General features: G+C 45.4%; 1 protein-coding gene across 2 annotated transcripts in view; it reads left to right on the top strand.

Annotated features, from left to right (window-relative positions):
• LOC115058016 (receptor-type tyrosine-protein phosphatase N2-like) overlaps window positions 1-12,181 on the top strand; it is a 148,492-nt gene that overhangs the window by 108,122 nt on the left and 28,189 nt on the right. For both annotated transcript variants that reach the window (XM_029525300.1, XM_029525299.1), the window contains exons 13-14: window positions 3,000-3,212; window positions 10,958-11,155. In XM_029525300.1, coding sequence (XP_029381160.1) covers window positions 3,000-3,212; window positions 10,958-11,155 — 411 coding nt within the window. The remainder of the gene's footprint in view (window positions 1-2,999; window positions 3,213-10,957; window positions 11,156-12,181) is intronic.

The following is a 12,181-nucleotide window of genomic DNA, read 5'->3' as shown; positions in this document are numbered from 1 at the left end:
AGTCTCACACTGTCTGTCTGTTACAGTCCTTTTGTACACGCTGGCTCATGTGTGAATGCTCCACCTCCCACCCTGAGCAAACATTTGATTTTCAATCATTGCGAATTTCTGCAACATCTGCCTCTGCAGCACCGGTGCAACGGACGGCTGCTCGTTTTTCATACCACACACACACACTCCTCCATCCCTGTACTGCCACGAACAACTGCAACCAAAACTTGATTAAGCAGTTGGGGTCAGACTACATTAGTTTGAATCAGTAGAAAGACGTGCGAGGCGGCCATGATAAAGTGACCGAAGGAGGGTGTGTGTGTGTGTGTGTGTGTGTGTGAGGGGATAGATGTTGTGGTGGGGGGGGTGTTCTCTGGAAATGCCGGCATCTGTCCCATGAAAGATGACTGAGCTGTTACAGTTAGAGCCTTGAATTATGGGCCATTACTTGACGAGCAAGATGCAATCCCTCTCCGTGAAACTTAATTTGACAAAACAATGAGACGACTCGGGGAGTAAAATGACAAATGAAGTTATTTGATCCACAGTTAAAAAAAAAAAAAAAAACACACACACACACAAAAAACAACCAGATTTTGCAAAAGATGATTGCAGTGGAAGCGTGTGGAATCAGCAGTAATGCATTATTAATGTCCTCGCCGAGCCCACGACAGCCGACTGTTCAGCTCCTTTAGTTTATGACGCCTCCTGAACGGCTGCTGCGATTGCTTACATTAAGACGGCATTAATGAAAAGAAACATTAGAAACACACAACCGCATCACAGTCACTCGTATCTGCTTTTATGGATGTCTAATGCAATATTAATACGTGCATCCACACAAACAGACTCCCTGCATTCAGTTTATTACACATTCACGAACAGCCTCAGTTGTAACTTGCTGGTTTCTAGTAGATAAATCTTTTATATTGATCTGTAGTTCAAAACTGAATGAATTTATTTTTGTTCTGCTTGAATGTTTCTATCTATGGATAGAAAAGAGTCATTTTTTTCCTCTTTATTTTAAATTTTTTATTTTGTCTGTGAGAAAATGCCCCCCCTCCCCCCGCCGAACCCCCAACCTCCTTGCGGCCACTGTTTCCTTTCAAGGCCACCACATCACTATGCAACCGGCTTTTACAGTACGGCTTAGAGCTCCCAGAGCAAAGTGGAAACCCCACAAAGCATCGCACAACTGTTGTATGTGCCCCCCCCACCCACCCACCCCCATTGTGGGTCTTTCTGGAGGCGCTCTTTATCAGGTGCTGAATGCAGCAACAGCAGCAGCAGCAGCAATGAATGAAATCATAGGGAGTTTAGTTGGGGGGGGGGGGCATCATGGAGTTGTGATGGTGGTGGTTTGTGTGTGATTGGAAGAAGGGAGGGAGGGGCCGGTTGTCGTGGTGGTGGTGGTGGTGGGGGGGGTTACTCTCCAAAACCTCACAAGAATTCCCCTACAACAGTCTGTGTTGGAGAGTAGAGCCGCCTCTTCCACCTCCCGGGGTCTCTGGGTTTCTCTGTGCTGACAGGCAGGAGGGGCTACCCCCCCCCACCTCCCTCCTTCTGCTTTCAAAGCCTCCTTTCCATTAACTCACCACGCTGCACCTCCACTAATCCCTGTGACCTCTACCACCGAGGCACAGGGATTGGTAACAACCACCCCCCCCCACCAAGACAAGCCTGCTGCCTTGAGAGCCTTTTCCTCGACAACTTTCCTCCAGCAGCAAATAACCATAATAAGGCGTTATCATTTTTGTAAAAAGGATTTTTTTTTTAAATTACTGTCGTGGAAAAGGGGCAGATTTTATTTTTTTCCTTCTACTATTGATTTCTTCAGATAATTGTTGGCCTTGTCATTGGCGGTGCGATTTGTAGCTCTTGTCTTTGCCTCCCTCTTTGTTGTGGGGAACATTATGCAGCGTATAATAACGGGGAATTATGTTGCCCATTGTTAACTCTTAGTAGTCAGGTGAAACGCAACAGGCCCATTATGGTGAGCCCACTGGAGTCTGAGCTGCAGCTCGCTCATAATGAACCTCCACCCCCCGTCTCCTCCAACTCCTCCTCCTCCTCCTCCTCTCAAATTATCAACGTGCCGGTTCTGACACGCAGGAGAAGCAGTTTGGTCTGTTGTGTTACCTAAACTATCAGACTGTGTGAAAAGAGAGAGTTATCTTTTATCTCCAGGTGGTTCGGGGAAGGATCTGTTTTTTTTTTTTGTTGAAGTCACTCCCGGTTCGAACCCGGCTGCTTGTAAAATTCCTCCAGTGTAGCAGTGGCTGTTTGTGCCGAGCTGTCTGGAGACACCCAGAATGCTTTGCTAAACAGGAGTTTATGCATTCTATGCACTTCTGGGCACAGATGGTGGAACAAACGCTTGTGATTATACTTTTCATCGAGCGGGGTGATATGCTTATTTATGTCTGTTCCAAAAAAATAAAAAAAATAAAATAAATAAATAAATAAATAACTAAATAAAAGAGCCATGTGACGCCATCGTCTCCTAATGCAGAATGAAACGTTTTTTTTTATGGCAGAATCATTTGGAGCAAAAATAATTAATGCTTTTTAAAGAGGTTCAGAGAGATTATTTGTCAAATGGAGGATTTCAGAGTGTGAGGGTGGAGTGTTTGGCGGCTGCTTTAATCCAGGAGTATCAAACCGTGTGCCATGAAGCACTGAGAGTCGGCAGGATTGTTCCAGGCAAACACCCCGCCAGATGATTCTGCAGATTAGTTCCTCTTGTCTGACTGATCAGTGAAATCCCCTGCTGCATTTGTTTTTTTGTTTTTTTTTTTTCGGCGAGAGTGAAAGCGTACGTACTTCTGAGTACGTAGTTTGGCACCCCTGCTGTTTATTCCGGAGCAGCTGCCTCTGTCACGAGTGCGGACATTTTTAGCGAAGTGGATGAATCAAAGCTCTCATGTGTTAGTTGTGACGCTGCCTCGATCTCCAACCACAACCACCAAAAATAACCCTTTGTATCTGTTCTTCTTTGTGGCCCACAGGGAAGCCAGATCAACCAGATCCCCACCAAGTACAGCCAGGCAGAGTCCACCAAGTTCCTCATCCTCACCGTTGTGTCCATCCTGTGCATCGCCGGCGTGCTGCTGGCCTCCACCGTGGTCTACTGCCTCCGCCACCGCTCCCACCACAAGCTCAAGGAGAAGCTCACCAATCTGGGAACAGATGGCGGCAGCGATGCTACCGCCACCTATCAGGTAGGAGGTGTCACTGCGCTGCTGGTGGCTTGCAGCTCCACACCGCCGATCTCCAACAAATAGACGTAGATGGTTTTAAGTTGTGTTGTTGAGTCATCAAAGTCCTGGCTGTTTGTGAGCTGAATTAAAAAAAACCTCGTGACTGAACTTTGAATTCTGGAGACCTGACGTAACCAGGTCGATGCTGACTGTGCTTGATCCCCTGATGTAATTGGTCGGGTGAGACATGGCGTGATGTCACCGATCCAACAGGTCATTTCTGTTCCTTCCCGTGCTCGTTGTAATTGTGCTTTGGCCGGAATAGCCGTGCGTGAAATTTAATTTAGACTATCCAATATTAAATGGCTTTTTGAGCTAAGAATTAGATTGAGATTTTTCTGTCTCTCTCTCTCTCTATCCCTCTCTACCTCTCTCGCTCTCTGACCTTTTCACCACCATGTTTTTAAATGAGAACGGTCCTCTGAGCATTGATTTTATAATGAGCCCAGCCCATCCCTGAAGTGCTTACGTTTCGTGCTTCTTCTCTGGGGGGGGCAGGTTCTTAACTCCAGAAACAGAGTGTGCTGCTGTGTCAAAGCTTTACTTCATCACAGAGGACTCGTGATAAAAATTCATGATGGTCTTTATTCATTTATTTATTTATTTCTGTATCGGGCATGAAAATCCTCCAGACCAACAGGCCCTTCATCCTGAGCAACAAAACCTCTGACACGACAGCAGAGGAGCCTGTCGTGAAATAGCGTCCCCGTTTCCCGGTTGTCATGGTTACAATAATAAATACAGCCTGTACTGAGGACGGCGGAGCCAACCCCGTTGCCATGGTAACTGCAATGACGGTGGTGGCTCCGTACGGATGAGGAAAAAAATGAAAGATGGCGAGCTGGGTTCAAATAAGTACTTCCTCCACATCCGCTGACCGCAGTTGTCATGGTTACCGTACCAAGCAGGCCATGGTCACTGCGGGTTTAACTTATCAGTTAGTTTCATGGAGTAACAACAATCAACTGCTCCTTCCACGTTGGAATCGAACACAGCTCTGCTGTGTCATTTCCCTGTGCGTTGTTGACCCATCCGCCCCCCCCAAACGACCTGTGAGCATCCCTGAAAATATTTGGTTTTCCTCACCGTGACGAACTTTATCTTCACGGTTACTTTCCTCTAATTGAAAACGCTAATTAAAAATTCACACGTAGGACTGTGGTTACGCATCGTTCATCTGATTAGCAGCTCTCCCTCCTCCTCGGCAGCGAGTCGCCGTCATCCTCGGTGTTCAGCTTCCATCTTAGCCGTGTAAGCCTCGTCTCTTTGTGTGGAGGGCTTCCCTGGGCTGGTGTGTGTGTTTGTGCCGTCTCTGGAGCTACATGCAATTAAAAGCAGACAGGAAGCGTCGAGCTGCCTGACGGCCTTACAACTGCAGCTCCTTCATGCTGGCTGTCGAACACACACACACACTCACCAGCTACTGCACGGCAATGTTTCTTGCCCTTGGCGGATTTGTTTGAGGCCTCGCTTCACACACAAACACACACCACCTTCCATTCAGATCACTGTGCCACCCTGAGTCCTCCGCAGCTTGTCAATCAAACGGCCTGACCGAGGAGCGGGGGGGAGGGGGGGCACCGCATTACTCTGCTGCCATCTTTAACTTCTTTCTGCTCCAAAAAATCGTTTTGGTTTTTTTTTTTGCTCCAAAGTAGAAGAAACAATCTGTCGGATGGATGAGATCATCACGGTGGAACTTCCTGCAATGATTTTCCACAAATGAAGATTTTTACCTGCAGGCGATTTTATCTTATTTAGAGATTGCCATCCAAAATTTCTTGAAACACGAGAAATGCTTCAGAATCTGTCAGAGATATCATAACATGTATGCATATTACGAGATTAAATTTAAGTTGTCCGCTTGTCTTTTTTCTTTTTTTCCAAATGTACTCTGCTCTCTCCATCTCTTTATTCGATTTAAGGGACCTTCACTGGCACGATAACACATCATCTCTACGCCGCCGAGGCACAAGTGTAAAACACATCGTTCCATTTCAGTTTAGATTAAACAAGCGAGCACACCTCTTTTCCCTCCGAGTGGATTTTGTCTTTTTTTTTTTCCCGTCTTGGGGAAATACATCACTTCCCTGATAACATCCTGTTTCCAGTCACTGTCGCCTTCTGCTGACATGATTAAGTAGAATATAATTTGATTGATCACGTGTCGTACATGCTGTCTTCGGGAGGTCCTGCTGCGTGTTGTGGAGCAGCAGTGGAAACTGCATGTTTCATATATTCAAAGGCCAATAAGTCTAAAATTTTAATTTTATCCTCCAAGTCTTTGTCTACACGTTACAAAAACAAGCGTGTTGTGAGGATGAGCAGAGACATGAACACTCGTCTCCTGCTCATCAGCCAGTAGCAGAGAAAGGTGGCCACCACCCCCCGATGAGTTTCAAGTCTGCAATACAACATGATGACAACGTTTAGAAGGAAACAGACCCGGAAGGAGAGGGGAGGGGTTAGGGGGCGGGGCTACTGTGTGACGAGCACTTGGCAGTGTGGCACTAAATTCTGTCACGGCACAGAATTCAGAAGACGCCGTCTCGTTCTTCAGCTTGTCCTTGACTCTCATTTCATCTTATTGTAACAACACGAGGAACACTTTCAACACAATCTGAGAACCAGCACACGAGCTTTGGCTCAGCTCTGATATGTGGACAGTAGTTCATCCTCTAAATGTGCTCTGTTATGATGAAGGGAACAGTGACGCCGCTTACTGTTTGTCGGCGATAAGACGTTAAATTAAAAATGAACAGAACATTCATTATTTCACTTTAGTCGGCTTTAATCGAGCTCTGTGTTATCCAGTCAATATCTGCTGCTCCGGTCCAAACCGTTCTGCTCTAGCTTCGGCTCCTTCTTCATTCCCTCACCCTCCCCCCGCTCAGCCTCACTGAATCATGCCCCCCCCCTTCTACTTGTTTGTTTAAGCACAGAGGCCAAGTGCTTGGGTGAAGACCCCTGCATTTGTTTTGGTCAGAAGGGCCTGTAAACAGAGGCGCCCCTGCTGGCACACCCCAACCACCCCGACCCTGCAGCCTTTATGAGGGGGGGTGCTCTGCTGGGCACTGACTCGCCCGCCTTCGCCTCGAGGTGGTGCATGATTTGTGTTGGTCTTGTGGCGTGATGCCCAGGAGGGGGTCGGTGTTTGTTTGGTTTTTTTTTTTCCTAACCTTTATTCATGGGGGGAGAGTTGACGAGGCTCAGTTAAAGCACGGCCTCCATCTTCACAGCAGCAGCCGTTAATATCTTTATTGTTCCTTTTCCTTGTACCTTGGCAGCGGCCATCGATTCCTCACTTTCTTTTGTGGTATTTGTGTGAAAGGCTTTTATTTTGTTTCTGCTCAAACTACATTTTTGACATTCTGTGGATCAATTGCTTCTTTTTCCCGTTGAATAAACCGACTCATCCTTTTGCAGTGATGTGGCTTCACGCAGGAACTTAATTGTCTTTGTTCATTACAGTTACTTCAAAAAATCCCATAATTTTCTGCTGAGTGCTGCCATCAGTGCCACGATTGACTTTCCTTTTTTTCCACACAGACACTTTGTTTTTATTCATTTTATTGTATTTTGAAATCAATTTCTCAAGACTGAAAGCTTGTTAGGCATCGGTAATCCATAATGGCAAACATTTATGCAACTTTATTTATTGCAGTGGCTCGAACGGACGGCCGCGTCCACATCTCTGCTGCATTTCACTCAGTCATCCAAAAAAATTTATCCACCAGACAAACATCAGCTAATGTGGATCTCCTGGAAACTGTCATTTTTCCCATGTTTTCTGTTTGTCAGAAGACTGAAAAAGAAACTGTCTGACCTTGAAAGCAAAACAGTTCAGGCAACAATGATGTAATGTTGGACAAAACTTCATTTTCAAAACTATCCAGACAGAATTTAATGCAATTCTGAAAATGGCCCAAAGCCATTTATTTCCTGGAATGAAGGGAATGAACTCAGACAGTAACATGAAACGCAGTTACTATGACCCAACGGTGTGATCTCTGAAAACCAGCAAGTGCAAAGGCATCTGGGATTTATTTTTCCTTATTGCAGCAGTGAGAAACAGACCGGCTGGGACAGAGAGTCCAACTCAAACCTGAACCACTGCAGTCAGGAGTCAGGACGCTGACAGTTTGGTCTTGTCTTGTCTGAAGTCTCTTGATTAGTTTCGCCTTCTCTGTTATAAACCTTCACAAATTGAGCGCAACATTGAGACAAAGCGGGAAAACGCTCACACCATAAACCTCAGTGACGAGCGTGACGGGTCTCGCCAGCTGACGAGGCGCACAGAGCAGAAGAATACAGCGTAAATAAAAACGCTCAGAGACGCCCTAAATTCACATTGTTTAGACACTAAACATATCCTGGCTTATAATGTTGCTTTCAAATGATTATTTTTTGCATGTTTTTCCTCTAATTGGTTCTCTGGAGGTTGGAGGAGGGCGATGGGGTTGGGTTGGGTTTTTAAGAAGTTTTAATTACATCATAAAAGAATTTCCTGCTGTGGCGACATTCACCGTGTGGGCCCGTAAAAATATGAATGCTCTTCATCATGTTTTTCCCTCCCTGACAAAACACCCACAGCTCACAGCGGCCTCCCCGATGGGCCCCGCGTTGAGTTTCCGAGGCTGTAACTCAGACAGCGATAGCCAATGTTTGGCTTTTAGTAGACCTCTGGAATCGACCATCATCTTCCAGAAGCTTCTCTGACAACAGTCTGTTTAGTTTTCTTCATCAACACAGTTGTAATGTTCCTGGAAAGAAAAAGGACATTGAGTTGGACATTAATGGTAAAAATAAGCCAGCACATCCACATCCAGGTGTAGAGGAACATGCTCTGTTTAATATATCATTACTTTATATTCTTCAAATAAGGTATAAGTTGTTGTTATGCTCCTAATGGGAAGCCTCATTATATATCATCCAGTGATCATGCAGCTAACGATTAAAGACATCACTCATTCACTCTGGAATATTGATCACTTAGCTTTTATGATGAGATAAGATGATTTACAGCTCCGAGGCTGAATCCGATAAACTCATTTAGCTCCCAACTAATAATCAAGCAAGAGAATAAATGAAATGGATGCTGTCAAACTCGTCGATACTGATCACCAGATTGGCAGAGATGGCCTGAATGAAGAAGATCCAGACATTGTGATCGAGGTGTCAGTGTTACAGTGCTGTCGGACCGGTCGGGCCGAAAATCTGCTGCTGTGCTGTTTTGTGGCAGATCTATCCAAACTGGACTCTCCCGTTAAGAAAATGTAAGGTGCTAAAAAGTTAATTAAATCTCCACAGTTGGTTAGTTTTCCATTCAAGTTCAATGCAGCACAGCTGAAGTAGTGAAGCTCTTGGTTTATCAAGTTCTGTCGGAAAAAGAGAAGAAATAAGTGAACGAGGCCATCGGAAGTGAGCATTTCTAAAATAGGTAAAAATGATTGGCTATGAGTGAAATGCTGTGGCCTGTATTCACTGAATTTAGCATATTTTCCTGACCAGAAAATCCTCTCCATTCATCCGTTTGTGACATCACACCGTCGCGTCATTAAACGCAGCACACGATGGAGATTTGTTGGTTTGAAGTCTAATTTCGTCCAGTTGCTGTAAAGCCCCGAAGCTGAGATGCTGAAGGAATCTTCGTGATAAGGACAGGAGCGATTATATAAGAAATATTTCTGTATAATTTTCATAATTTTTTCAGTTCTGTCTCCATCTTCGACGCAAACTGTCGGACAGGTTCTTTTATAGGTTTACAAAACGCCGGCGTCCTGGACCGAAACGTCCATAAAATCCGTGTCTATAAATAAATTCAGCACTGCAGAATAAATTTAGCTGCGGTTCAGTGCTTTCCTTTATCGCTCCCCCTCCTTCGCATGTGGTCGTGTTCGCACGGCCTCCCAACAGCGGCGCCATCAGGATCCCCGGGCCCGGTGCCGGAGCGCTTTAATAATCTGCACACATTTATGAGCCCGTGTCCGAGCCCATAGATCAGTGTCAGCGGGCCCGACCTACGAGAACATCAGTCAGATCAGATACAGACTAATGAAGCCCCACTCGCATTACCACCGCCGTCAATCAAACGTTCCGTTAGTTAATCATCAGCATCGCTCTCATTAAGAAACACAGAGAGAGTCCGTCCATCTGAAAAAAAGGTGACATTCATTGTTGTGTTGTTTTTTTTTTTTTACTCATGGCAGTGATGTGATGTGTTCATGGAGCTTCACAAGATTGGATGTATTGATTACTGAGGTATTAAACGTCACAGAGGGATTGAAGATGTAATCCTCTGATTCCTAAAAATCCTCTTTAGCAGGAGGAGGCCGTGTTCAGCTCTGGCTCTCTTTATCACTGCACTGCAGTGACTTAGGACCGCTGAGGGAGGGAGTTTCGTTTTATTCAGTGTTAGTGCGATATTTATGTTTTAATTGGTGGTTTTTGTGTTGAACAGTTCATGTGGTGAGCCTGTCAGTCAGACTGGAGATATTTCAAATGTTGTGGCTTCATAGTTTTTAATCTAAATCCCTTTTACAGCCGTGGAGCATCAACTCTGTAAACGAATATATGAATAATTGAGTTTTGCAGGGTTTGTCTGACCACAGCAGAACTTCCATCTTTAAATATTTTAACATTTTAAATGTTTAAATGTTAGCTTGAAAGTGGAAGTATTTGGATCAGTGTGTCCATTTACAAATTCAAAAGCACAGCTGCAAACAATTTCTCCCTTTTTCTGTATTTGTATGCATAAAGTGAATTTTAAAAACGCTGTCACTTCGTGAAGGAGTTAGTTTCTTATATTTCTCACAGATAATCAAATCAGAAGTGACGTCGTCACAGTTTGAAGCATCAGCGGCCTCAGTGGCTGTCACAATCTTTCTCAAACATGCAGGATGAGTAAAAATTGTTGTGCAGTCAGAACAGCATTGTCTGCGTCAGCGTCACTCAGTGTTACGGTCATTCCGCGCAGCTCATCGAAGCTCCAGCTGGGAACTCGTGTGGAGGAGCCGCGCGAAGCGTTGACGTGCTGACAACATTTCTTTGTGGTCACGTATCCAACAGACAAGAGAATGACAGTCAGCTCAGGCACATGAATGAAGACATTGTGTCGGCTGCTGAGAGACTCAAAGTTTTTATTTGTCCGGGGAACAGGTTGCTGAGCGTGCACGCTGCTTTCCACTGACAGCCTGGAAGCTGGCCAGCGTACAGCAGTCGGGGGCTGAGCTCCAAATCCTTTTCCTTTCCTTCTCCTGCCTCGTGGCTTTGCTGGGGTTTGGTGATTTGTGATTCACACACAGGAGCACAAAGAAGCAAGTCTATACTGAATATCTCCACCATGAAGGTCACAACACATTTCCTTTATGTCCGTAGCTCAGAAAACAAGAAAAAACTAAAAACAGACGTTTTTCCGAACAAACCACATTCTTACACTTTTCCAGCAATAATCATTCAGAGCTAGAACTCTGAATGAGACACTCTGATTGGCTGTGACATCACCCACAGGAGCCAATCGGAGACTCTGATGTGGAGACGTGACTGTAGACATTGTCGTCAGAGGATTGTCTTCAGCACAGAGAGCTCCTCTGAGGCCAAAATGAGAACAACACCCCGACAAAAGTCGATTCTTCAGGATGTCAGTTACGTTTAGGCGGTTCAATCGCTCAGATATAACCAGCCCTCTCCTCCCTCCCTTCCTGCAGGAACTCTGTCGGCAGCGTATGGCGGTCAAACCTCCGGCCGATCGTCCGGAGCCCATCTCCTCCAGGATCAGCAGCGTGTCATCTCAGTTCAGCGACGGCGGCCAGGCCGTCAGCCCGTCGGCGCGGAGCAGCATCTCCTCCTGGAGCGAGGAGCCCGCCCACTCCAACATGGACATCTCCACTGGTCACATGATTCTGGTGAGTGTCGCGCTGTTGGATCTGCACGTTGACATTTAAAGATCTTTGGACCGAATTTTTTGATAACCAAAAGGTTAAAATCACTTCATGCCCCTTCATGAATCAGTGGAACCAATTTTACGTAATAAAAGTAAATTTTGAAGAAATTGTATTTATTTTTTATTTTTTGTGCCTGAGGCATCAGTTAGTTAGCCCAGCTCGTCTTAGCCTGATTCCAAACCTTTAAATTACTTCCCACGTCTCCAGATAGTCAAAGAGGTTTTGCAAGGTCCTCATTAGGGCTGTAACTCCAGTTTAAAGCTGCGTAGGAAGGATGAAGAAGGGGGATGTCCACAAAAAGCAGAGATTAGATTGGGTTAATTGGGCAAAGCCAATCACAAACTGATCACCAGAGCTGCCAGTACAGCTGGAAGCGAATGTTAGCTAACACGAACTCACTGAATAATTACGTGGAACGCAGATTATCAGGCTGAGGTCAGACATTCAGAGCGAGCTTCGTATGGGTTCCTGGGACCTGATCCTCTCTTCTGATTGGCTGAATGGTTTCTGCTTTCATGAAACCAGAACATGCGAGTTTGGATGTTGGTCATGTCTGGCTTTGTTGTGACATCACAAAGTTCAGGAAGTGCTGACGGCTGGTTTTAAGGGTTTCTCTGTGGACTGAGACCGCTGACACTTTCACTGATTTATTATAGCACCTACACCTGATTTAGAATTAGGACCGCATGGAGGTCTACCTTTTAATCCCCGATCTGCACTGCTCTACATTATCGGATGTCTGACCACCCTTCCTGCGTTTCCTCCGTTTTTTATTCGGAACATCCTGTCACCTTCCCCTCTCTCCCCTGAAATCATTTATCTCTTTAAAGAACAACAGAACCATTTCGCCCCCATCTTTCAAACATCTGTGTCTTTTCTGCATTTCTGCGTATACCTCTCATTCCCTCTCTCTCTCACACACTTCTCTTTTTCCTCTCATCTCACCGTCTCTGTCATCTTTCTCTCTCTCTCTCTCTCTCTTTTTTT

Source organism: Echeneis naucrates, chromosome 17 (assembly GCF_900963305.1).
Source record: "Echeneis naucrates chromosome 17, fEcheNa1.1, whole genome shotgun sequence".
Lineage (NCBI taxonomy): Eukaryota > Metazoa > Chordata > Actinopteri > Carangiformes > Echeneidae > Echeneis > Echeneis naucrates.
This window is presented reverse-complemented; position numbering and strand designations above follow the sequence as displayed.